At 55.8% G+C, this 26,815-nt stretch overlaps 1 protein-coding gene across 2 annotated transcripts; it reads right to left on the bottom strand.

Annotated features, from left to right (window-relative positions):
• Positions 1 to 94: 94 nt before the first annotated feature.
• Positions 95 to 26,598, bottom strand: LOC105488162 (scavenger receptor cysteine rich family member with 5 domains). Of its 2 annotated transcripts, none has more exons than XM_011752014.3 (14): positions 26,389 to 26,598; positions 25,497 to 25,523; positions 24,865 to 25,173; positions 24,531 to 24,644; positions 24,174 to 24,284; positions 23,503 to 23,811; positions 20,012 to 20,329; positions 19,148 to 19,321; positions 15,724 to 16,041; positions 13,524 to 14,120; positions 13,132 to 13,446; positions 12,734 to 12,901; positions 3,689 to 3,850; positions 95 to 1,977 (listed from the first exon to the last, which is right to left on the bottom strand). In XM_011752014.3, exons 1-14 carry the CDS (start codon positions 26,411 to 26,413, stop codon positions 260 to 262), a joined length of 4,665 nt encoding a protein of 1,554 aa, XP_011750316.2. In that variant the 5' UTR covers positions 26,414 to 26,598; the 3' UTR covers positions 95 to 259. The 2 variants fall into 2 exon arrangements, with proteins under 2 accessions (XP_011750316.2, XP_070944003.1); XM_071087902.1 differs by lacking the exon at positions 26,389 to 26,598 and adding an exon at positions 25,989 to 26,091 and having other exon boundaries at positions 99 to 1,977.
• Positions 26,599 to 26,815: the final 217 nt, after the last annotated feature.

Raw genomic sequence — 26,815 nt, 5'->3', positions numbered from 1 at the left:
TCCTCACCACAGTGATCGTCCTCCTATCACGATCACCATCAAGATAATCACCATCATCACCACCCTCATAATCATCCCCATCGTCAACACCGCCTTGCATGGCACCTGGGCTATTCACATATCAAGATCAATCTTGTAATTCTATTTCTCTAGAATTTCCCAAAAACACCATCCGCACCTTGTTTTTAATTAGGCACTTTGTTTTTTTTTGTTTTGTTTTGATCGGGAATGTCTTACGCCCCTCAAATCCTGGAGAGGGTCACACGTCTCCCCTCAGAGGCCTTTCTTCTTCCTCTGGGGTAGTGGTGGTTGGTGCAGGCATGCTGGTGGTCCAGGCCATCTCTACCACTCTCTTCACGGCCTCACCCAGCTGCCCCAGACCCCGGGCAGCCTCTACCAGCTGGGTCAGCCCCAGCAGCAGGGCTTGGCGCTCCTGCCGGTCCTGTTCCACGACCTGGGTCAGTCTCTGCAGCTGACCACCCACATCCCTCACGGCAGCCACCAGTTCCACCAGGGCAGGTGGCTCACAAGCCATGACCCTTACAGGTGGTGTTGGGGCCACACATGGACCATGGGGGCCTGGGCTCTGACCCGGGGTTGGCCCTAGGGTGAGGGGGTCAAGGGGAGGATGATCCAAGGGGTGGGCTATCAGGGAGAGGTGGGGGTCAGGAGACATAGTGAGGTCAGAGGCTGAGTGTGGGGTATGGGTGGGTGGAGGGGTTAGGTTGGGGCTCTGGCTTCTGGGTGACTTGAAGTCCTCAGTGGACAGTGGGTCCATGCTTGTGGCTGTGGAGGACCTGGAGGGGCTGGACTCCAAGGCTGGAGAGGGCTCTAAGGTGGGCATCTGGGATGTGGAGGTGTGAGGGGCAGGTGCTGTGAAGGTCAACTGGGGGTGCAGACTGGGCTTGACTGTTGGTGCTAGAGTGGGAGAGGAGAGTTCTGTCCCCAAGGAGGTTGGAAGGGACTTAGTAGTGATGATAGGGGTTGAGGAAGAGTCAGGAGTTGTGGTGGGGTGAGGGGTCGTGGTGGGGTCAGGAGTCGTGGTGGGGTGAGGGGTCGTGGTGGGGTCAGGAGTCGTGATGGGGTGAGGGGTTGTGGTGGGGTGAGGGGTTGTGGTGGGGTGAGGGGTTGTGGTGGGGTAAGGAGTTGTGGGGTGAGGGATCATGGTGGGCTGCATGGTGGTGAAGGGTTGAGGGGTTGTGGTGGGGTCAGGAATCATGGTGGAGTGAGTGGTGGTGGTGGGATGAGGGGTTGTGGTGGGGTGAGGGGTTGTGGGGTGAGGGGTTGTGGTGGGCTGCATGGTGGTGAAGGGTTGAGGGGTTGTGGTAGGGTCAGGAATCATGGTGGAGTGAGTGATGGTAGTGGGTTGAGGGGTCGTGGTGGGGTGAGTGGTGGTAGGGAACTGAGGGGTCACAGTAGGGTTAGGGGTTGTGGTGTGGTCAGGGGTCATAGTGGGATCAGGGATAGTAGTGGGGTGAGGGCTTGGGGAGGGGGCTGGGGATCTGGAATATTCCGAGACTGTACTGGAGTATGGAGTTGTGTCCAAGTCTGGGGTTGTGTCAGATTCTGGGATCTGCTCTGAGGTAGGGGAAAGGCTGGTCACCTCCGACGCTGTAGAAGGGTCAGAGGTCAGCTCTTTGGGCAAGGTGGGTAAGGGCGTGGGCGAGGGCTCCGGGGTCAACGCTGGAACCACACTGGAGTCAGGGGTGGACAAAACAAAGTCAGGGCTTGTCAGGATGAGGTCGGGGTTCGTCCGGAAGGTCGGGTCTGGGGTGGGTGGTGAAGTGTCCGGAGGGTCAGAGGTCGCCTCGGGCGTCAAGGCTGAGTGGGGCGTGAGCTCTGGACTGCAGTCAGAAGTCAGCGCTGGGCCTGGGGGTCCTGGAGAGGCGGAGGGACCTGGGGACGGGGTTGCGGGCGCTGTCCTGGTCGCAGCGGGCCGCGGTGGCCGGCGCTCGGGCCATGGTTTCCTCGGGGAACCTGGAGGAGGAAAGACAGACGGACGGTCTGAGGTCAGCCGGCTCCGCCCACTACGCGTCCCGCCCCGCCCCTCGAGGAGTCGACCAATGGAGAGGCGCAGAGCCTCGAGACGTCATGGGTCACCGGCAGACTTCACCCGGCCCTAGGGCCCCTCCTCCCTGCCTCCTCCGATGTCTCCAGGCGCCACCTGGTGTCCTCCGCTGCGGAGGGGCACGCGGGTCGAGGGAGTGGGTGCAGGCGGGTGAGGTGAGGGAGGGATGCGGGGGATGCTGGGGCGCGGGAGCTAGGGGAGTGCTCAGAAGCGTGCAGCATACGAGAGGATTCCGAGACAGCGGGAGACTGGGCGATGTGGGGAGCCGGGGAAGGCAGGGAGACCAAAGAGGCTCCGAAGGGTAATTTTAGTAATCAAAATACCTTTATGGAATTTTAAATTTTATTTTTATTTTTATTTTTATGTTTTTGAGACGGAGTCTTGCTCTGTCGCCCAGACTGGAGTGCAGTGGCGCGATCTCGGCTCACGGCAAGCTCCGCCTCCCGGGTTCACGCCATTCTCCTGCCTCAGCCTCCCGAGGAGCTGGGACTACAGGCACCCGCCACCATGCCCGGCTAATTTTTTGTATATTTAGTAGAGACGGGGTTTCCGTGTTAGCCAGGATGGTCTCGATTTCCTGACCTCGTGATCCGCCCACCTCAGCCTCCCAAAGTGCTGTGATTACAGGCGTGAGCCACCGCGCCCGGCCTAATCATGCTTAACTTTACTAAATACTGCTGGACCGTCTTTATCAAACAGCTCTGTCCAGTGGGGTTGCCTGTCTCCCCACATCCTCACTCACACTTGATAATACCCACCTTTCTCATTCTCCTCCGTACTTGCCATTGTTTTAATTTGTATTTTCTGGTTCCTGGTGAGCATGGGCATTTCTAAACACACTCAGCCATTTGGGCTTCCCTTTCGGGGAATCACTTGTTTGTATCTTTCCCTCTTTCTCATCTAGGGCTTCCTATCATTTTCCTATTTGTCGCAGTGACTTATGACTATCTAGGCTGGGGTTTCTCAACCTCGGTACTGTTGTCATGTAGGGCTGGGTGGTTCTTTGTTATGGAGAGATGTCCTGTGCATTGTGGGATGTTTAACACCATTCCTGGCCTCTACCGATGAGGTGCCCATGGGTGACCTCTCACTTCCTGCCATGACAATCCAAAATATCTTCAGATATTGTCAAATGCCCCTTGGGGGCAAAATCGACCCTAGTGGGTGACCAGTGGTCTAGATAATAACCCCTTGGTTCTGTTTTGTTATGTTTTGTTTTGTTTATGACAAGGTCTCGCTCTGGCACCCAGGCTGGAATGCAGTGGCATAACCACAGCCTGGAGCACCCAGGCTCAAGGGATCCTCCTGCCTCAGCCTCCCAAGCAGCTGGGACCACAGGTGCGTACCACCACACCCAGCTAATGTTCATATCTTGGGGGCTTCACCGTGTTGCCTAGGCTGGTCTCAAACTCCTGAGCTTAAGCAATCCTCCCAACTCGGTCTCCCAAAGTGCTGTGATTACAGGCGTGAGCCACCATGCTCAGCCGATAACCCCTTATTTAAGGATATATTTCTGCTGAGTCTTTCTGGGGTAAGGGTTCCACCAGGGAGTCTGGAATCTGTCTCTTTACCCCACGACACATACCGCCCCAGTCCCCTGACCCCAGCCACGTGCCTCACCTGTGTCTCCATGGACCCTCGGAGTTGGAGGACTGCCTGGGCTCCTGGTGGTGCCAGCCCCAAGAGTGGGTCCTAGTTTGCCTGCGGTGGGGGTCCCCTCAGCCAGGCCCCTTCCTGATGGTGTGTCCCACATCCAGGGAAGCTTGTAACCATCTTTGCCACCTAGAGAGATATGGGGAAGAGGATTGAGTCTTCAACTCCCCTGTGAGTTTGACTCCCCATCTCTCTCCTCCTGGGCCCAGCCCCAGTTCAGGCATCGTCCTGTCTCAACTGCACCACCACTGCAGCCCTCCCTGACCTTGTGGAGACCTTCTCCATTCAGCTGGGATGCTTCTGGTTACCAAGAACAGAAACTGTCACTAAACTAGCACATAAAATAAGGGCATTTGGGCCGGACGCAGTGGCTCAAGCCTGTAATCCCAGCAATTTGGGAGGCTGAGGCCGGCGGATCACTTGAGGTCAGGAGTTCAAGACCAGCCTGGCCAACAGGGAGAAACCCCGTCTCTACTAAATATACAAAAAATTAGCTGGGCGTGGTGGCACACGCCTATAATCCCAGCTACTCGGGAGGCTGAGGCAGGAGAATTGCTTGAACTCGGGAGGCGGAGGTTGCAGTGAGCCAAGATTGTGCCATTGCACTCCAGCCTGGGCAACAGAGCGAGACACCATCTCAAAAAAAAAAAAAAAAAAAAAAGGAATTTGTTATTTTAATTCCCTGAGGCTCCTGCCCCAGGGGAAAAAAAATCATAATATCTTTATTAATTAACTGCCTGGAACATCTCTATAATACTATTTTTCCTATTTTTTTTTTTTTTGGCCGAATGCACTTAATCTCTACACAATAGCAATTTTATATAACATATAAATGTATTTTACATATATACATATATGTATGCCATTTTATTTAGGGAGAATAGAAAGATAATTCAGTCCCAGCTTGGTTGATAAAAAGCTTATATGAACAATAGCTTTCTTTTCTTTTCTTTTTTTTTTTTTGAGACAGAGTCTCACTCTGCCACCCAGGACGGAGTACAGTGGCGCAGTATCGGCTCACTGCAACCTCTGCCTCCCGGGGTCAAGTGATTCACCTTCCTCAGCCTCCCAAAGTGAGCTACAGGTGTGAGCCACCGTGCCCAGCCTCAATGACAGGTTTCTTGAGATATAATTCATATATCATGCAATTCATCAACCTAAAATGTGCAATTGGGTGGTTCTTCTTAGCATAGTCACAAGATTGTGTGGTCATTGCCACAATCAAAATTAAGAATATTTTCATCACCCGAACAAAACACTCCATACTCATTGCCCTGGTTGTTCTTATCTGAATCATCAAACCAACTTCCTCTGAGACCTTGGCCTCCCACACTGACCCTGGAGGCCTCTTAAAAACAGGCAGACACCCGCCCCTTTCCACCCTAAACCCTTCCAGGAGTCCCCACGGCCCACAGCATGAACCCCACAGACACCATCTTCCTTCATAACCAGCCCCTGCCAGCTTCTCCAGCATCGTCTCGTCCCACACAATGCTCTGCTCATGCTGGACCCTGACTTTGAGTGAGGAGGGCAGGTTTGCAGTGTTTAGGGGGACATGCCAGCTTTCCCAAGCAATTCCACAAGGAGGTGCTGAGAAATCCCTGCCCATGAGGCTCGGGATGTGGGTACAGGGAGTTCACGGCAGCCATATTTGTGACAGCAAAACACTTGGAACAACCACAACGCCCAGGCTTTTCGCACCTCCCAGCCTCTGCTCATGCTGCCGCCCCCCCCCACCCCCCCCCGGAATTCCCTTCCTCTTCATTTCCTACCCAACTGAGCCCGTTAGGATGTTTTCTCATTCCAAACGCAAAACCAGGCTGAAGGGCAGTGTCCAAGACCTTGGGCAAGTTCACCGATGTCATCTTGAGCTCTGTGGCTAGCGATCCCAATCACAGAAATCCCTTGCTCTGCTACCCGCTAACACACTGCACGCTGATCGAACAAGGGTCACGTTTCACCCTGATGCCAGGCACAGCAGACATCTCAGTCATGCCTTTGTATTATTAACCATTCTTAATCAAATACCTTTCCATTTCTATTAGACACCTTAACAGGGTAGCTATAAAATCCTACCAGATAACCACACCCATTAGGAAACCTGAAAAACCATTAGTGGTAATGGCCGGGCATTGTGGCTCACGCCTGTAATCCCAGCACTGAGATGCTGAGGCAGGCAGATCACCTGAGGTCGGGAGTTAAAGACCAGCCTGGCCAGGCCAGGCGCGGTGGCTCAAGCCTGTAATCCCAGCACTTTGGGAGGCCGAGACGGGCAGATCACGAGGTCAGGAGATCGAGAGACGATCCCGGCTAACACGGTGAAACCCTGTCTCTACTAAAAAATACAAAAAAATAGCCGGGCGAGGTGGCGGGCGCCTGTAGTCCCAGCTACTCGGGAGGCTGAGGCAGGAGAATGGCGGGAACCCGGGAGGCGGAGCTTGCAGTGAGCTGAGATCCGGCCACTGCACTCCAGCCTGGGTGACAGAGCAAGACTCCGTCTCAAAAAAAAAAAAAAAAAAAAAAAAGACCAGCCTGGCCAACATGGCGAAACCCTGTCTCTACAAAAAATACAGAAATTTGCTGGGCATGGTGTCGGGCACCTGTAATCCCAGCTGCTCAGGAGGCTGAGGTGGGAGAATCACCTGAACCCAGGAAGCAGAGGTTGCACTGAGCTGAGCTCACACCACTGCACTCCAGCCTGGACCACAGAGTGAGACTCCTTCTCAAAAACAAACAAGGAAACAAACATAAAAGCAAACCAAGAAAAAACAAAAACACCACCATTAGTGGTACTATTAATTTAAAAAAAATGCCAGGCGCTGTGACTCACGCCTGTAATCCCAGCACTTTGGGAGGCTGAGACGGGCAGATCACAAGGTCAGGAGATCGAGACCACGGTGAAACCCCATCTCTACTAAAACTACAGAAAATTAGCCGGGCGTGGTGGCGAACGCCTGTAGTCCCAGCTACTCAGGAGGCTGAGGCCGGAGAATGGCGTGAACCCGGGGGGCGGAGCTTGCAGTGAGCCGAGATCGTGCCCCTGCACTCCAGCCTGGGGGACAGAGTGAGACTCCGTCTCAAAAAAAAAAACAACGAAAACAAAAAAGAAAAATTAGTCCAGGGGAAAAAACCCATTAGCAGTAAATCACTAAAGATGTATTTTCAGCTGGGCACGGTGGCTCACATCTGTAATCCCAGCCTTTTAGGAGGCTGAGGCGGGCGGATCACGAGGTCAGGAGTTTGAGAATAGCCTGACCAACATGGTGAAACCCCGTCTCTACTAAACATACACTAGCCAGGCATGGTGGAACGTGCCTGTAATCCCAGCTACTCAGGAGGCTGAGGCAGGAAAATCACCTGAACCTGGGAGGTGGAGGTTGCAGTGAGCCAAGATCACGCCACTGCACTCCAGCCTGGGAAACAAGAACAAAATTCCATCAAAAAAAAAAAAAAAAAAGATGTATTTTCAAGATGCTGGGTTTTAGGAAGACTCCATTAAGAACACAAATCAGATATACCTAATGTGAATGACGAGTTAATGGGTGCAGCACACTAATATAGCACATGTATACATATGTAACAAACCTGCACGTTGTGCACATGTACCCTAGAACTTAAAGTATAATAATTTAAAAAAAAAAAAAAAAGGAACACAAATCAAGCTGGGCACAGTGACTCACACCTGTAATCCCAGCATTTTGGGAAGCTGAGGCAGGTGGATCACTTGAGCCCAGGAGTTCAGAACCAGCCTGGCCAACATGTTGGCCAATTAAAATCAGAGAATCTTTCAAGCCACAGTGAGAGAGAAAAATACGAAGGCAGAGGAAAGGTCAGAGAGATGCAGTGTTGCTGGCTTTGATGATGGGGGATGAAGCCACAAGCCAAGGAGTGCAGGTGGCCTCTAGAAGCTGGAAAATGCACAGGAACAGATTCTCCCCTAGAGTCTTCCAAAGAGAACCATCCTGCTGACACCTTAACTGTGACTCGCTTAAGAGACTCGCTTAGCCCACTAAGCGAGTCTGACTTCTGACCTACAGAACTGCAAGATAGTAAGTCTGTGTTGTTTTAAACCACTAACTTTGTGGGGATGTGTTATGGCAGCAATGGAAATAGATACAGATCTTTCACAGAGCTTCAAGTCTAGCAGAGATGGATAACACCGATGCAAATTTCTGGCAATGCAAATTTCTCCCACCTTTTGCTCCTGTGAGAATTCATTTCTCCTTACGGTCTGCTGATGAAATAATACCATCTCCCCTGTGAGGTTTCCTTGATTTCCCTACTACAATCATCGCTCCTTCCCTGGAATCCTGCAGCTGTTGTTCATTTTCAGCAAATAACCCTAACAAGCAATATTCTGCGGTTTTAAACGATTTCACACACATTCTGCTCATTGAATTGGGGCCTGAGGTCACCCAACTAGTTCTAATCCAGGTTGGAACCATGATTGGAACCCAGTAGGAGAGTCGGACTCCAGACTCGTGCTTCTGTTTTAGCATACACGGTTCCCAATCCAAGGAGCAAAACGTGTGAAATCACTTAAAACAGATTATAATCATGGCTCTTAAGTTAAACTTCTCTGAGCCTCACTTTTTTCTCCATCTGAAACACAGGTGTAGCAACAGTTCCTACCGCCTGCAGTTGGAGTCATGCATGCCCAGCACAGACCAAGTGAGCTGTTCTTCCCCCTTTCCAACAACCCTGGAGCCCCCTTTCTTTTCCCCAGAGAAAGAAATGGGTGGCCGGGCGCGGTGGCTCACACCTGTGACCTCAGCACTTTGGGAGGCCGAGGCGGGTGGATCACGAGGTCAGGGGTTTGAGACCAGCCTGGCCAACATGGTGAAATACTGTCTCTACTAAAAATACAAAAATTCACCGGGCATGGTGGCAGACGCCTGTAGTCCCAGCTACTCGGGAGGCTGCGGCAGGAGAATCGCTTGAACCCAGGAGGTGGAGGTTGCAGTGAGCTGAGATCGCACCACTACACTCCAGCCTGGGTGACAGAGCTAGACTCCATCTCAATCAATCAATCAATCAGTAAATAAAATAAAATAAAATATACAATATAAATAAGAAACGGGGGCCGGGCGCGGTGGCTCACGCCTGTAATCCCAGCACTTTGGGAGGCTGAGGCGGGCGAATCACAAGGTCAGAAGATCGAGACCATCCTGGCTAACATGGTGAAACCCCGTCTCTACTAAAAACACAAAAAAATTAGCAGGGTGTGGTGGCGGGCGCCTGTAGTCCCAGCTACTCGGGAGGCTGAGGCAGGAGAATGGCGTGAACCCGGGAGGCGGAGCTTGCGGTGAGCTGAGATCGGGCCACTGCACTCCAGCCTGGGCGACAGAGCGAGACTCTGTCTCAAAAAAAAAAAAAAAAAGAAAAGAAAAAAGAAAAAAGAAACGGGGACTCAAAGAGACGAAGTCACTTTTTCAAGGTTACATTGCTCCTGAAGCTAAGAAGCCCTGCCTGCCGTGTCTCCCACCCCACCGTGCACACACCTCCAAACCTTCTTATTGATAAGGTTGCATACATGGCTGTCTTTTCATTTCCCCGGCGCAGTTTGTAATTCTGCATTTCTTTCTTTCTTTCTTTCTTTTTGAGACGGAGTCTCGCTCTGTCGCCCAGGCTGGAGTGCAGTGGCGCGATCTCAGCTCACTGCAAGCTCCGCCTCCCGGGTTCACGCCATTCTCCGGCCTCAGCCTCCTGAGTAGCTGGGACTACAGGCGCCCGCCACCACGCCCGGCTAATTTTCTGTAGTTTTAGTAGAGACGGGTTTCACCGTGTTAGCCAGGATGGTCTCGATCTTCTGACCTCGTCATCCGCCCGCCTCGGCCTCCCAAAGTACTGGGATTACAGGCGTGAGCCACTGCGCCCGGCCAATTCTGCATTTATTTCTGCTCACGGGCTGGCTGCCTCCCTCCCCTATGGGAGGAGGGGTACCGAGGCCGGACCCGCTGGCTCCGCAGCTGCCGCGCCCGGCACGTGCCCGCCTCCACCACCAGGGGGCGCTATGGGCCTGGGAGGCGCTGCAACCCTGGCAGTCCTTGAACGAGAAGCATCACCTCTCGGAGCTCCCGCTTCCGGCTCTGGAAACGGAATGATAGCTCTAGCTCACAACTGGAGCCCACTAACCCCCAAGTCACGGCGCCTCCAGGGCCTGCTTCCTCCCTCCCTTTCCCCACCGCAAGGCCCGCTTCTTAGGGCCTGGTTGCCCTTCGCTCAGCTATTATTACCGCTGGCCGATGCGCCAGCTGGCCAATCAGGAGGCGCAGCGCGCCTGTGACGTCACGAGGTGCGAGGCAGATAAACGCCTGCCTCTCCCAGCCCTCCATTCCCGGACCCTCCGCGCGTGCGCATGCGTGCTGAGCGCCAGAAAAAAAAGGCGGGAAAGCACGCGTGCGGCGAGACTCTCCTACCGCAGCGGGAGGCTTGGGCCCCTCAGGAGGGCACAGGTACGGGGCGCGGGCGACAGAGGCAGAAGCCCGGGCAGTCCCTGATGGCGTGCAGGACGGGAGAGTGGAATGGAGGGAGAAGACGGAGAAACAGCGACCGCGGCGGGCACAGAGGGAGGGCAGAAACGCTGCCCCTTAGGTGGGGAGTGAAACCTCCCATGAGGGAAAGGCGAGGGCGGCGCGGACGGTGAGAAACGGACAGAGGAGCCCGCGGGAGACAGAAACGGAGAGAAGGGGGCCGACCGTGAGAGAAACGACGGGGAGAGAGAAGAGCACGCGGGAGACTGGGGGGAAAGCACGGGAGATGGAGACTGAGAAAACAACGGTAAGAGACAAAGGAAAAGATACCACAGCCCTGGGCCTGGGGAGGAAACGCAGTGAGAAATGGAGATGATGAGAGTGTGAGGCGATCATGGAAAAACTGACCGTGAAAAATGGAGTGAGAAGCAGGTGGCGAAGCGGAGAACTGAAAGTGAAAGACAAGAAGACAGAGGATAGAGAAACAGGTTGGGCCCTGCTCCCGCCTGCAATTCCAGCACTTTGGGAGGCCGCAGCGAGCCGATGACTTGAGCCCAGGAGTTTGAGACCAGTCTGGGCAACACAGTGAGAACCCATCTCTACAAAATATTTAAAAATCAGGCTGGGAGCGGTGGCTCACGCCTGTAATCCCAGCACTTTGGGAGGCTGAGGGGGGCAGATCATGAGGTCAGGAGTTTGAGACCAGTCTGGCCAACAGGGTGAAACCCATCTCTACTAAAAATACAAAAAATTAGCTGGGCATGGTGGCAAGTGCCTGTAATCCCAGCTACTCAGGAGGCTGAGGCAGGAGAATCGCTTGAACCTGGGAGGCGGAGGTTGCAGTCACCTGAGACCACGCCACTGCACTCCAGCCTGAGCAACAGAGCAAGACTCCATCTCAAAAAAAAAAAAAAAATTAGCCAGGCATGGTGGTGTGCATCTGTAATCCCAGCTATTCAGGACACTGAGGTGGGAGGATCACCTGAGCCTGGGAGTTCAAGGCTGCAGTGAGCTAAGATCACACCATTGCACTTCAGCCTGGGCAACAGAGCAAGACCCTGTCTCAAAAAAAGAGAAATTTACCATGAAAAATGGAGGGAGAAACAGAGGTGGTAAAGGTGAGATCTGAAAGAAAAGAGAAAGGCTGACGGGGAAAGACATAAATTGACCAGGAAAAACTAGGCGAGAAACAGAAATGATGAGAGTGTGAGACTGATAATGAAAGAAAAAGACAGAAGGACAAGGCAGAAAAAAATAAAGAGAAACTGACCACGAAAACTGGAGTGAGAAATAGGTAATGAGGGTGAGAAATTGAAAAAGAAAGACATAGGGAAAAAGAAATGACGGGAATATGAAACTGACAACGAAAGAAAAAAATGAGAAAGATGGTGTTAGAGCAAGAGGAATGACCATGGAAAAAAAAAATACGGCATAAAGATAAGCGTGAGAAATTGAAAATGAAAGGAAAAAAGAAACTGGCATAGAGAAGAAAAGATAGAGAAATTGACCATGGAAAATGGAGTGAGGCCAGGCATGGTGGTTCACGCCTATAAGCCCAGCACTTTGGAAGAGCGAGACAGGAGGATTGTCTGAGCTCAGGAGTTTGAGACCAGCCTGGGCAACATAGTGAGCCTGTCTCTACGAAAAATAAAAATGAGCCGGGTGTGGTGGCGTGCATCTGTAGTCCCAAATTCTCAGGAGGCTGAGGCAGGAGGATCGCTTGGGCCCGGGCAGTCAAGACTGCAGTGAGCTGAGATCACACCACTGCACTCCATCCTGGGCAACACAGAGATAGAGATGACGAGGGTGAGAAATGGATAATGAAAGAAAAGAGACCAATAGCAAGTGAGAAACAGGAGCAGAGATGGATTCAGAGGGACCCGGAGAGATGGGGATACAAGGAAGACAGGCAAAGAAAAATGCAGAACAATGTGGTGGCAGCAATGTGGGGGCCAAAGCAGGGCAAGGTCCCAAATGTGGTCCCAGGTGTGGAAGGAGTTGCAACAGCAAGACAGAGGCCACAGAGCAGAGGGGGACGGAGCTGTGTCCCTGGAGGCTGATTCTGCAGGCCGGAGGGAGGGGATGGCCAGGGTAGGGAGAGAAGCAGCACTCCAAGAGTCCCCACCTCTGTCTGAGCCATACCAGACCCGGACCAGAGCATGAGCTTCAAGAATGGGTAAGGTTTCGCTTGCTTTGGGGGAGCTGGGGTGGGGACGATTATGTGATGACAGAGTGGCCCTTGGTTGTGGGTTTGACTGAGGGGCCCAGGCTCTCGTATTGTGTGGTTTACAGGAGGGCCATGGACTCAGGATTGCTGAGCTTAGCCTGATCTCTTAGATGGTGTCCTCGGCTCTCGAGAAGTGTCACCATTGAGCCCAAGGAGATAATGCGTTTAGAGTCTCAGGAGCTGAGGAAAACCTTTCTGGGGTGCCCTGAGACCTCAGCGAGCTCACTGAGAAGGGTCTTTCTGGAAACCCTGCAGGGAAGCAAATGGAGGTTTATGGAGGCCCCCCATGGCCACCCCAATCACGCCCCTCACCTGTGTCTGGCAGGCGCCTTGTTGCTGGAGAGGAGATCCCCGTGCGCCTGGTGGTGCCCCAGGGGAGAGTGTGTCCGGGTACCCGTGCCGTGGTGGTCCCCTTGGCCAGGTCCTCTGTTGAGGTGGGGTCCCAGGTCCAGGGGGGATAATCATCATAGTCTGTGTAGCCTTTGGAGAAATTGGGGCAATGGTTGACCCCATCCTCTTTCTCAGAGGTCCTTGTTGCTGCTCCTCCCTCCCCTTTTGGAATCTTCTGGAGCAACTCTGGGATCTCCCCACCCCAACCCCTCAAGCCCAGTTCTTTAGAGTCTACCATGGTGCGGTCACCTGGCCCCACCTTGACTCCATTCTCCTGACCACCCCCCGTAACCCCCTCCACCGCCGCCATGCCCTGGTACCAGTGCAGGTGAGCCCCACATCTTCCTCGTGGTCACAGTTGTGCTTCCCCCATGCCCCCGAGGGGCAGTCGCTCAGTGAGGCCTCGCTTCCCTTGCAGCCCATGTCATCCAGCCAGATGGGCCCAGTCCCAGGGCCGTAATGGGTTTTGCCTACTCGGGGCCGGACCTTTCCACAGCCCAGTTCCCAGCAGGCCACAGTGGCGTCCCGCAGGTCCCAGTTGTCATCACACACTGTTCCCCAGCGTCCGGCATGCCACACTTCCAGCCGGCCAGCACAGCGGTTGGGCCCATCGGCCAGACGAACCCGGAACAGGCCTGCGTGGAAGGCCCTGAGGTTAGGAGGGAGGGTCAGCCTCTCCCATTCTCTCCCCACACCCCTCATGGCCACTCACCTGATTCCCCGGTGGTGCTAGCACTGGGAGAGGGGGCCGGGTCTTTGGGTGACTCTGGAGACCCTTCTGGTATCTCAGCAGATGGCTCCAGGGAGGCCTGAGGGATTCTCTTGATAGTGGCCTCAGAGGTCATTTCTTGGGGGCCTTGAGTGGTCAGCATTGCCGTGGTCTTAGTGGTCCGTTCTCGGGGTGCCTGAGGGGTCAGCGTGGCAGTGGTGTGAGAGGTCCATCTCCGGGGAGCCTCCGTGGTCGGCCTTCTGGTAAACTCAGCGGTGGGTCTTCGGGAAGCCTCAGTGGTCAGGGCTGTAGTGGTCTGTGAGGTTAGGTCTGGGGGGCTTTGGGCCCTGGAGTGCTTTGTGGTTGGCGTCAGTGGAGGTTGAGTGGTTGGTCTCTTTGCATATTTTGTCACCCACTTCTTAGTACTCTTAGGCATTTTCCCTGGGGCCTTCGTGGTTGTTTTCTCCAGAACACTGGCAGTCACACTTGCGGAGGGCTTGGTGGCCAGCTCTCCCGGGAGCCAGGCATCCCGATCTCTCCCCAGTCCAGGAATCCAGCTCCAGCTGAAGGGGTCTGAGATGGAGTCCAGGCCTGGGGGCCCTGGAAGGTGTGTGGGGCAGGAAGTGAAGACAGAGACACCGTGATGATAAGATCATCTACCCAGACCCCTCCTCTCCAGTTACTTACCCAGTTCCCATTCATTCATCATTCATTCATTTATTGTCACAAATCAAGCACCTCCTATGAGCCACACACTATGTTAGACCCTTGGGGAGCCTGTGGTAAGCCAAACCTGACACCGCCCCCTGCCTTCTTGGCATGTACAATCTGGACATGACTGACTCCCTCACCCCTTCACACCTGACCCCCCCTCCATCTCCTCAGCTTCTGCTCTGAGTCAGGGCCTCATTTCCTGGACCTTCTGATGGGTTTCCCTACCTCCTGTCAGTTCTTACCACCAGAGGGGTACCCAGGTCCGACAGGCCACTCCTGAACTCAGAATCCTTCTGTGGTGCCCCCATGGCCCTCAGGAAGAGGGGGACAGAGGGAAGAGCCATAGCTTCCAGCAGAGGTGATACCTCCATCCTTTGAGGCACCACTCTCCATCTTCCATCCTTCTGATTAGCACACGTGTGCAGTAAAGGATTAACCTTGCCCAAAGAAAGGTTTAGCCCTTTCCCCGGCTCCTGGGAGATGGCTTCGAAGCCTTTGGAACACCTTGCCTGATAAGAGATTGTTTCCCTGGGGGACTTGGGCCATGCTGGATCACCTGTGCTAACGGTGTGATTTATGATCAGCCACATGTACGTGGCCGAGCCCCCATGAACACTCTGGACGCCACGGCTCGGGGGAACTTCCCTAGTTGGCGGTTCCTCATGTGTGTTGTCCCACTTTGTTGCTGGGATAATGAAGTGCTGTCTGCACAGCTCCACTGGGACAGGACAGTTGGAAGCTCACACCTGCTCTCACCTGAGCCCTGCCTCAGGCGCCTCTTCCCTTGGCTGATTTTAATCTGTATCCTTTCACTGTGATAAACGATAACCCTGAGTGTAACAGATTCTTTGGTTCTATGAGATCTTCTAGCAAATTATTGACTCTGAGAGTGGTCTTGGTGACCCCAAACTATAACGAGTCACACAGGTTTGCAATGATTTGTTAGAGTAGTTCTTTCTCCCCATGAGCTGTGAGCTATTCAAAGACCAAGACCATGTTCATTCCATTCATGAGCCCAGCATGAGGACCCTGCGCCTAGCTCAGCCTCTGCCATGTAATAGCAGGCATTGCCTGAGTTTATGTTAACTGGCTCTCGCTTTGGCTTCTCTCCATCTCCCAGTGCCCTGCCTGCTTCATTTCGTCTTAGGAAAGCTAAAGCTTCCTTCTTAGTGGGAGATTTCCTTGATTCCTGGAAGGAAGAGGAAGCAGCAGCTTCTCTGAGTGGGAATCCCAGGTCTACCAGTCAGTTGTTGCTGTGTGATCTTGAGCAAGTTACCTAACCTCTCTGTGCCTCAGCTTATTTATCAGTAAAATGGGCATAACACATACCACCCTAGACTTATTATGTGATTTCAATGTGGTCATATGTGCAAAAACACCCAGCACAGGGCTGGGGCTTAGGAAGCGCTCAATGTTAGTGCCCATGTTAGTTACTGTTCCCCCTCCAGGAAGCCCTCCTGGAGTCAACAGATAGCTAGGGCCTCCTTACCAGTGCAGATGACCCCAACATCCTCATTGTGGGCACAGTTGTGCTTTCCCCAGGGAGCAGCAGGGCAGTCGGACAGCGAAGCCTCGGTCCCCACACAGGCCACATCATCTAGCCAGATGGGACCCGCACCCCAGCCAAAGCGGCCAGCAGCAGGGTCTGGCTGCCGAGGTCCACCACAGCCCAGCTCCCGGCAGACCACGGCTGAGTCCCGCATGTCCCAGCTATCGTCACACACGGTCCCCCAGCGCTGGTCATGCCACACCTCCAGTCGACCTGAGCACTTGCTGGGCCCAGCCACCAGGCGCAGCTGGGGGGACCCTGGGGTAGAAGAGACCCAAAGAATTAAGAGTCAGGGAAGCCACCCAGCCTCCTGACTCTTCATCTACCTTTCCCTCCCTCCATCTTCCTTTCCATGCATCCATCCGTTCATCCATCTAGGCCTCCCCTCCATTCAACCATCCTTTCCTCCAGGCAGCAAATATTTAATGAAGCCTTTTTTGTGCCATTTTCTGCATTAGGCACGAGGGATAGTGAGCCAGGCAGAGTTTGGAGGATCTTCAAAAAGCTACACATCGAATTACCATATAATCTAGAAAGTCTATAGTAGGGATATACCCAAAATAAACTGAAAACAGGTATTCAGACAGACACCGGTATGTGAATGTTCATAGCAGCACCATTCACAGTAGCCAAATAGTAGTGGTTGTACAACATTTTGAATGTATAAATACCACTTGAGTTGTATGCTTAAACTGGTTAACTTTATATTACATGAATTTCACCTCAATTAAAATAAAAGTCTTTTTCCCTGCAATTGTTCACCACCCTTAATTTTCTCTCATTATTATTGGTTTAATAAGGGTTTTTTTTTCTTCTTTTTTAGATTTTATTTTCCTAACCACTAGACCACCAGGGATAATAAGGTGTTTTGTTGTTGTTTATGAGTCAGGCACAGCCTCTGCTTTGAAAAACTCTAGGTCTTTAGAGAAGGTAGTATGCACACACTTCATTGCAACTCAGCGAGCTAAAGGGAGTAGTGGAAGTACCAAAAAGGCAAGGCAGACACACAACGAGGAGAAGGTGAGAAAAATTCTGCCTGGGGAAGCTGGAGAAGGCTTCTCAGAGGAAGTCCTTTAAAAGACAGGAAGCAGCAGGCCAGGCACGGTGGCTCACGCCTGTAATTCCAGCAACTGTGGGAGGCTGAGGCAGGCAGATCACCTGAGATCAGGAGCTCGAGACCAGCCTGGCCAACGTGGAGAAACTCTGTCTCTACTAAAAATACAAAAATTAGCCAGGCATGGGCCAGGCGCGGTGGCTCACGCCTGTAATCCCAGCTACTCAGGAGGCCGAGGCAGGAGAATCACTTGAACCTGGGAGGCAGACGTTGCAGTGAGCAACCACTACACTCCAGCCTTGGTGACAGAGTGAGACCCTGTTTTTCTTTTTTTTAAAAAAAAAAAAAAAAAAAAAAAAAAAAGGCTGGTAAAAATGGTAAATTTTATGTCATGTATGTTTTATCACAATTTTTTTAAAAGAATGTGAGCCCTGGAACAAGCGTTTTTGCTTGAATCCTGGCTCTCCCATTCCTCAGCTGCGCTGCCTCATCTGTAACATGAAGACCTGTCAATGCCCACACCGCAGTGGCTGCAAGCGTCACCTGGACTGAGACATGGAGAGAACTGGGAACAGCATCAGTGACCAGGAGCCAGCGCATGCTCGATCAGTGTTAGCTGACATTATTATTCAGGAAAAGGGGAAAGAGGCCTCTGGGAATGGTGACCATGGTGAAAACAAGTTGCTGCTTTTGTTCGGCCTTTTCCCGTCTTGAGGAGACAGCTGTGTTAACCACGCCTTCTTATTTTCTGTATTTCTGATGCTTTGACATCTTGGAGCATTCCTGATCCTGAGGGACTTCCCCTCCCAGGGTTAGCTAATTCCTAGAGATGGTAAACGGCTTGAGCATGCCTTCTGTGTGCAAACCACCCTCTCCACGGGGCTCTCACACCCTGGGCCACTCTGCACCTGTCCTCACTGCCGCAGGGCCGGGTACCAGCCGACTGAGGACAACGCTTCTGAGCCACCCCCACCCCCCACCGAAATTCTTCAAAACAGCCAATTCTAAGCCTGCTTGCCCTGTCTCACCTATTCCTCCTGCAAAAAACACAAGAAAGACCCCTGCACCTGGCCGGGCATGGTGGCTCACGCCTCTAATCCCAGCACTTCGGGAGGCCAAGACAGGAGGATCACTTGAGGCCAGGAATTTGAGACCAACCTGGACAATAGTGAAGACCTGTCTCTACAGAAAAAAAAAAACTTAGCTGGGCACGGTGGCATGCAGCTGTAGTCTTAGTTACCCAGGAGGCGGAGGTGGGAGGATCACTTGAGCCCAGGCGTTTGAGGCTGCAGGGAGCTGTGACTATACCACCGCACTCCAGCCTGGGCAACCAAGTGAGACCCTGTCTCTAAATAAATATATAGATAAAGATTCCTGCCATGCCTCCCTCTCACTCCCTCTACCTCCTGCCTGGCCCTGGTGCTTCCCTGTGTGACCCCGTGTGGCATGCCGTTCTCTCGAGAACCGTGAGTCACAATCTTTTTAGTGGCTGTCATCTCCTGATCTCCTGGCCTCACCGCACCTGGGTAATAATAACACCTATATTTTAAAACAACAGTCCTTTCAATACTCATGACAGAGGCCAGGCGCGGTGGCTCACACCTCCAATCCCAGCACTTTGGGAGGCCGAGGTGGGCAGACGGTTTGAGCTCAGGAGTTCGAGACCAGCCTGGGCAACATGGCAAAACCCCATCTCTGCAAAAAAATACAAAAAATTAGTAGTCCCAGCTACTCAGGAAGCTGAGGTGGGAGGATCACTTGAGCTTGCAGGTTGAGGCTTCAGTGAGCCATGATCACACCACTGCACTCCAGCCTGAGTGACAGAATGAAATCCTATCTCAAAAAAAGAAAAGAAAACAAAACAAAACAAAAACTGGTGGAAAGGAGGCAGGCAGAACCATTGATCATATTTGCTAAAGAACTAGAGACTCTGGAAAGTAAAGGTAATGTTTGAGCAGGGCTGTTCCTTCAAGCTGGCCCGAGTACCCCATGATGGATCCTACAGCCACACCGTGCAGCTTGGGAATAGAGCAGACTCAGCCCACCATCCTTTCTCTTATCCAGGACTGGTTACAGAATTTTGGGGGCTCAGTCAATGATGAAAGTCAGGACCCCTTGTTCAAAAATTATCACACGCTTCCAGACATGACAGCAGAGCATTGAACCCAGCTCAATGTCCTGGGTGAGGCCCCTGTGCTCCTCTTCTCCACCTTTCTCTTTGCAAGAGGCCCCCCATAAGACAGTCTCAGAGCTGAGAGAAGGAAACAGAAGGAAGGACCTTGTTTTCTTGGGGAGCATGGAGGGACTCACCGGCTTCCGGTCCGGGCTCCCAAAGGACAGTAGGGGAGGCTGGAGGAGTTGAAACGCCTGCCGTCCCCGGAGCCTGGCTCGTCATGGTGGACGGGGGCCTGGAGGCAGCCTCCCTGGGCGTGGAGTTGTTGCTGTCCGTGGGGGCCGTGGGAGGGACATAGCCCAGGGGCATGCCTGTGGAGCAGGGGATAAGTGATTGCCGCCCACACACACCATCCGGGAGCTGGAGCCGGCATCCCCACCTCCCGCATCATCCTTCCTCAGTCCTCTCAGCTGCACGCGGGGATCTCTTCCTGCCGAACCTCCTCCCTAGACACAGCCCACGCTTTCCACGTCCCTGACCTGGGGAGAGGGGGTGTGAATGGGGGGCAAGAGAGCAGAGAGAGCAGAGGGCATGGTAGCTTAGGGGTGACAGAGAAGCGGGAGGTGACTTTATGCAGAGTAGAAGGCTGGCGTCCGCCAGGGGCCAGGAGGCAGGGCCAGCCAGGGCTGCCACAGGGCTGAGGTTCATCCTCAGCGATGTTTCCATTTGGGGCTGGATTGTTCTTGGCTGCGGGGGCGTCCTGTGCACTGCGGGATGTTGAGCAACACCCCTGGCCTCCAACCCCTGGATGCCAGGAGCACCCCCACCCCCAGCTGTGACCATCAAAAATGTTTCCAACACTGTCCAATGTCCCCTTGGGGGCAAAGCCACCCCCAACTGAGAACCACTGATGCAGGGTGAGGATTCAGAGGGGAATAAGATGGGGGAGTGGAAAGTCCAGACAAGGGGCAGGAAGGGCGTGTAGGGACCCCCCCCATCTTGCCCCTCTGCTCCAAGCACCACCACGCCCACCTCCCAGTCCTCCACCACAGCCCCCTCACCGTCACACACGGCCCCGGCGTCCTCGCGGTGGTGACAGTCATGCTGGCCCCAGGGCCGAGCTGGGCAGAATCGTAAGGCCGTCTCGTTTCCCCGACACCGAAGGTCGTCCAGGACGATGGGTCCAGACCCCTCCCCAAAGAAGGCACCCCCAGGGGCGGCCAGCGCCCCCCCGCAGCCCAGCTCCCGGCAGGCCACAGCGGCATCTCGCAGGTCCCAGGCGTCATCACACACGGACCCCCAGCGCCCCCCGTGCCAGACCTCCAGGCGGCCAGCGCACCCGTGGGGGCCATCGGCCAGGCGCAGCCGAGGTGCTGGGCCTGGATAGTGGGAGAGGGAACACAGGGCCAGGAAACAAGGGACTAAGTTATGCTCGGGCAGGCTGCAACCCCAAGATGACTCTGGGAAGCAAATATTCCATCTTCACTATCCAAATGAGGAAAAGGATCCAAGACAGGAAGTCATTGGCCCAGAGTCCAGCTCTGGCGCATCCCCCATGTCCCTTGCCTCGGGGTGGTGGGGGTTGGGGATGCTGGGAGCTCTGGCTCTGGTCCCCTGGATCCACCCCCCATTCCCGGCCCCCAGATCCTAGAGAGCGGGATTTCCAAGTCTCAGCACCACTGGCACTGGGTATCCTCCTTTATCATGGGGCCTGTCCTGTGCCGCATCCTCTACCCACCGCATGCCAGTAGCAACCCCTCCCCTAACTGTGACAACCAAAAACGTCTCCAGACATTGCCTCATGTCCTTTGGGGAGGAAGGGGATGAGAAAGCCCTCACTCCCTTGCCAGTTGAGAGCCACTAGTCTAGATACTAACCTCTTGCTGGCCTTGGGGTGCATAGGGTACACTTCATTTTTTTATTTTTGAGGGGAGGGGATCTGGGTCACCCAGGCTGGAGTGCAATGGTGCAATCTTGGCTCACTGCAGCCTCGACCTCCTGGACCCAAGTGATCCTTCCCACCTCAGCCTCTCCCAAGTAGCTGGGACTACAGGCATGCGCCACCATGCCCTGCCATATATATAGAGAGAGAGAGAGGCCGGGCGCGGTGGCTCAAGCCTGTAATCCCAGCACTTTGGGAGGCCGAGATGGGCGGATCACGAGGTCAGGAGATCGAGACCATCCTGGCTAACACGGTGAAACCCCGTCTCTACTAAAAAATACAAAAAAAAACTAGCCGGGCGAGGTGGCGGGCGCCTGTAGTCCCAGCTATTCCGGAGGCTGAGGCAGGAGAATGGCGTGAACCCGGGAGGCGGAGCTTGCAGTGAGCTGAGATCCGGCCACTGTACTCCAGCCTGGGCGACAGAGCGAGACTCCGTCTCAAAAAAAAAAAAAAAAAAAAAAAATATATATATATATACACACACACACACATATATACACACACACATATATATGGCGCATATATATATATATATGGGAAAGAGTTTCACTATGTTGCCCAGACTGGTCTTGAACTCCTGGCCTCAAGAAATCCTCCCAAAGCACGTGGGTTACAGGTGTGAACCTGTAACCATGCCTGGCTCTTAGGGTACATTTCTGTTGAGGTAAGAGTTGAGTCATCAGTGGAGGATTCTGGAGTCCCTCTCTCTGTCCTCCAACGTGGGGGGTGTGGAATCGCCCCCAGTCACTGTTCTAGAGAAGAGCACAGAACTAAGGGGGGTTCTAACACACCTGTCTGCTTTTCCTCATCTGCAGACAGGCAAGGGGAGCGTCTCCCTCCCGGGGTTGCCATGAGAATTCAATCAAATGCTGGCGAAGCTCCCAGCGTCACCGGGCGCCTTAGTTCATTCGTTTCCTCTCTTGGCACCTTCACCCTCGCCTCTCTGGAGCCTTAACTTCCCTCCAAATAACTCTGCCCTGAAGGTCCCACTTCTGCCCCCACAGCTTGTACACTAGGCACACGAAGGCACCACCCCCGCCCCGCACAAGCCTTCTCTGCCCCTCACTCCCACTCTGACCTCCGTGTCCTGGTCTCCATCCCCACCACGTCCCTACGGCCGAGTGTGTGGTGGGAGAGGCGTGGGGGCATGGGTCTATACAGACCCAGAAGGGTCAGCGGCTGGGGCTGGGGCTTGCTAGGCACATGGGTCTTGGGCCATTTACATCACCACTCTGAGCCTCGGCCCCACATCTGTGAAGAGAGGGATGAGAATCCACCCCGTTGAGGCTGCCGGAGGCTCAGAGCGGCCCCAGGTAACGTGCACAGCGCACGGCCCAGCACACAGCAGGGACTTGAGTCAGCCTCCTTCTCTCTTCTCTTCCCCCTGGACACCCACTGACGTCAGTGTTTCCCACCCCTCCTGGGCAGGCACCCAGCTTTGCCTGTACTTCCCCCCTCCCAGCGCTGATGAAACGCCAGGTGGGTGCCCTCCGCCTGCCGGCCTCCTACAGTCAATGGACCGCAAAGTGCAGCAGGGCGGGGACTGGCCTTTCTCCTGTGGTTTCCAGGCCCTGCCATGGTGCTGTGTAAAGATTTGTGGAAGGAGGCCGGGCGCGGTGGCTCAAGCCTGTAATCCCAGCACTTTGGGAGGCCGAGACGGGCGGATCACGAGGTCAGGAGATCGAGACCATGCTGGTTAACACGGTGAAACCCCGTCTCTACTAAAAAATACAAAAAATTAGCCGGATGAGGTGGCGGGCGCCTGTAGTCCCAGCTACTCGGGAGGCTGAGGCAGGAGAATGGTGTGAACCTGGGAGGCGGAGCTTGCAGTGAGCTGAGATCCGGCCACTGCACTCCAGCCTGGGTGACAGCGCGAGACTCCGTCTCAAAAAAAAAAAAAAAAGATTTGTGGAAGGAAAGAAAGGAAAGAGAAAGGGAAACAGGGAAGAAGGGAGGAGATGAGGGAGGGAGCCCCTGAGCTCTCACCTAACACCCCGCCGACAGCCATTTCTGGGTTCTAGCCCAGGTCCAAGGGGGATGGGAGAGGGGAAGGACCCCTGGGAGACAGCTAGACCCTGTGCTGAGGGGGCGTGTATGAGGGGAGGTAGAGGCTCACCCGTGGGGGTCCCCACCCTGCCTCAGTCTCCCTCCCTCCTTCCCACCAGCTCGCTTGAGGACGGGGGAGGAGCAGAGGTTGGCCACAGAGACAAGGGCTCTCCGAGAGGGACCCTGCCGTGGCCAGCCCCGTGGCAGAGGGCAGGCAGGGCTTCCTGCACTCCAGGACTTGGCTCAAGCCTGAGGCAGGCATTCCTAGCTCCATCGCTCCTTCAGGAAAACTGAGGCTTAAACAAACTGTCACTGGCCTAGGGCCCGGGACAGGGCTGAGCGCTAGCCCAAGCCTCAAGCCTTCTCCTCCCGTTCCTGGCAAGGAGAACAGCAGGAGCTGCAGGAGGAGGGGCTGGAGAGCGTGGCCAGTGGGCGCTGGACAGGCAGAGAGCAGGCGGGCAGGAGGCAGAGCTGGGAGCAGGCCCTCTGCAGCTTCCTGGAGGGGGAAGAGGGAGCCGGGGTCTGAGGAAGGTGGGAGGGGGCCAGGCCCCAGCCCCGACGTACCGGTGCAGACCAGCCCGGCATCCTCGCTGTGGTCACAGTTGCTCCGGCCCCAGGGGCTTCGGGGGCAGTCTCGGAGGGCCTGTTCTCCTCCTCCACAGCCCACGTCGTCCATCCACACGGGCCCTGCACCAGGCCCGAATCTGGCACCCCCGGGGGCCGCCAGCGCCCCCCCACAGCCCAGTTCCCGGCAGGCCACAGCGGCGTCACGCAGGTCCCAGCCGTCATCACACACGGTGCCCCAGCGCCCGCCGTGCCAGACCTCCAGGCGGCCAGCGCACCTGTGGGGACCAGACACCAGGCGCAGCCGCTCTGTGGGGTGAGCAGGGAGGGGAGGGTGTGGCCAGTGAGAAATGATTCAAACACCCCTTCCTCGATTTCCACCCGGGGGAAACAGGCCTCAGGGAGCGGTGGCCTGAGATCTGCCCGCCAGCAGCCCGTTAAGAGGTGAGTCCACAACCTGTGTGGGCCAGGACACCTGGGCCTCCTGACAGGGCAGGAAGAAAAGGGGAGACCAGGCCTGACCGTCTAAATCTCCGGGGCAGGGACACGGTGAACACTGGGATCCTTCCAGGGCCCCGGCTAAGGAGAGGGCACCCACGGGTCCTGCTTGTCTGGGCCCTGGGCCTCACAGCATCCAGGCTGGGGGTCAGGGGAGCCTGCAGGGAGCTTACCTTGGCGGGGGGCTCCAGTTGTCAGCAGAGGGGCCCGGGTGGACTTGGCCTGCTTGGGCCGGGGGCTCTTCTTCCGGGAGGCATTCTGGGGGTTCCCAGCGAGGCGGGGGCCTGGGAGGGGAGACAGCCAGGGGTCAGGAGCTGAGCCCCTCATCCTTCCTCCCATCTGGGGGCCAGGCCTCTGTCTCTGAGGGTCTGAAGTGATGGAGGATTCCCTGGGCTATGAAGGAGACGGGGTGGGGCGGAGAGGCGGGCAGTGTGTCCCCTGGGGGTTCTTAGTGCAGAGGTCCCTCTCCCCTCGGCGGGAGCAGGAGGGTGCACTGCGTGGGGGTGGGCAGGGCAGTCCCCTGGGCTCACCGTGTGTCACCGGGGGCTCCTCCGTGCTGGGGCTCAGCTCCACCAACAGCCCTGGCCAGGGAGCCCCATCCAGGGGAGACGTTGAATCGTCCCTGGAGTTAGCCACACGCTGACCTGCGGCGGGGGAGGCGGGGACATAAGCTATGAGGAGAGTAGGGGAATCCAGGTCACTTGGGTCCCTGGAAGAGGAAGTGAGACTCCTGGCTTTGCAGGGGATGGGAGGATGAGTGTCTCTGGACTGCTGCACACTCAGACTTTCTGGGGCTAAGGACTTGGGATTCCTGGGACATCTCCAAAGGAAATGCCCGTGAAGGAGCAGCCAGGGTGTCCTCACCTGCACAGACGACGCCCGCGTCCTCCTCGTGGGAGCAGATGTGGGCCTTCCAGCCCCGGTGGTGGCAGAGGCCCAGCTGCCCTTCGTTGCCCCGGCAAGCCAGCTCGCTGAGCCACACGGGCCCTGCCCCCTCCCCGAAGAAGGCGCCTCCGGGGGCGGCCAGCGCCCCTCCGCAGCCCAGCTGCCGGCAGGCCACAGCGGCGTCACGCAGGTCCCAGCCATCATCACACACGGTGCCCCAGCGCCCGCCGTGCCAGACCTCCAGGCGGCCAGCGCACCCATGGGGGCCATCGGCCAGGCGCAGGCGCTCTGAGGGTTGGAGGAATGACTGTGACTGGGGAGGGGCATCCTTGGGGTCCCAGGGCCAGGGTGACTGGGGGCAGGGGGCCATCCTGCGGGTACTGTCGGTAGGCCAGTGGCCCTGCTCACTGGCCCCTGGGTCCAGACTCCTGGGTGCTCAGAGAGATGCGGCCAGACACCTGGGGGATCCCAGCACAGAGCAGGGGCCAAGGTCACAGTGGAATTCGGGTGGGCCAGGGACCCAGTGGGGTTGAGGCCAGGCCTGGACGGGCAGAAGGGGGAGTCCTGGCGCTGGGTGGAGGGGGGGAGATGGGAGGAGTCTGGGCACTTACCAACAGCCTGGATCCCCACCAGTGCCGCTGGAAGGGAGGGCAGAGGGTGGGGCAGAGTGAGGGGCAGGGCGGGAGTGGCCCTTTCTCCAGCGCAGGCCCCTCATCTTGAATACCCCAACACACACACACACACACGTGCACACACACACGCACACACACACGCACACACAGAGTCCTCACACACGCGCTCACGCACACACACGCACGCACGCGCGCACACACGCGTGCGCGCACACAGTCCTCACACACGCACGTGCACACACACGCGCACGCACACACACGCGCGCACACACAGTCCTCACACACGCGCGTGCACACACACGCATACGCACACACACGCATACGCGCACACACACGCACACACACGCGTGCACACACACACGCGCGCATGCACACACACGCACACACGCACACAGAGTCCTCACCCACGCGCGTGCGCACACACGCACACACGCACACACGCACACACGCACACACACAGAGTCCTCATACCTCTGAACCAGAAACCCCGCTGCTGGGAGGCAGGACTCTGGACAGAGGGGCGGGCTGAGGCACAGGTCTCTGAGGCGGGTGGGGCTGCCGATGCCGGGTCCCTGAAGTCAGGGCTGGGGACCCCGGCTTTGGTACTCTCACATGGGCTTGGCTAAAGGTCAGGTGTCCGGGACATCCCCTGCAGGGTCAGGGCTGGGGGGCGGGCAAGGGGCAGGTCCCTTGGGCTTCTGGGCTCGCAGAAGGCTGAGCAGATCAGGCGGGGATCCTTAGAAGGGATGTCAGGGTGTGCAGGAGCACCAGGGACCAGTCCCGGAAGTTTGAATCTCTAAACTGGATAAGCTAAGGGGTCAGAGGTGGGGGCCTAGGCCCCCTGAGTCCCCAAGGAGAATGGATCACTCACCAAGGAGGCAGGCCAAGACCCTCATGGTTGCAGCCAGGGCAGGGGATGGGGTGAAAGGGGAAGGAGAGCGGGAGAGAAGAGGAGGAGGCAGCTGGGGAGAGAGGGAGGGAGGGAAGCGCCTGCCGGAGGCGCCCAGGCCCGAGGAGAAGCAGGCAGGGCTGGACACTTTGCCAGGAGAAAGAAAGAGGCTGCAGGGAGGCGGCAGGGGACAGGGGGGGCAGGAGGGGGCTGGCCGGCGGCTCAGGCATGGGGGGGAGGGGGGTGGCGGGCGGGAGGGAGGGTGTCCAACTGCAGACACCCACACGGGAGAGGGAGACGACGGCCAGGCGTGCTGCAGCCAGCGAAGTGCTGTGCTCAGAGATGCTCAGGGGGTGGCTGGCTGCAGGAAGGCGCAGGACAGGGGTTGGGGGACGTGTGCGTGGGGGTG

This window comes from Macaca nemestrina, chromosome 20 (genome assembly GCF_043159975.1).
Source record: "Macaca nemestrina isolate mMacNem1 chromosome 20, mMacNem.hap1, whole genome shotgun sequence".
NCBI classification, from domain to species: Eukaryota; Metazoa; Chordata; class Mammalia; order Primates; family Cercopithecidae; genus Macaca; species Macaca nemestrina.
This window is presented reverse-complemented; position numbering and strand designations above follow the sequence as displayed.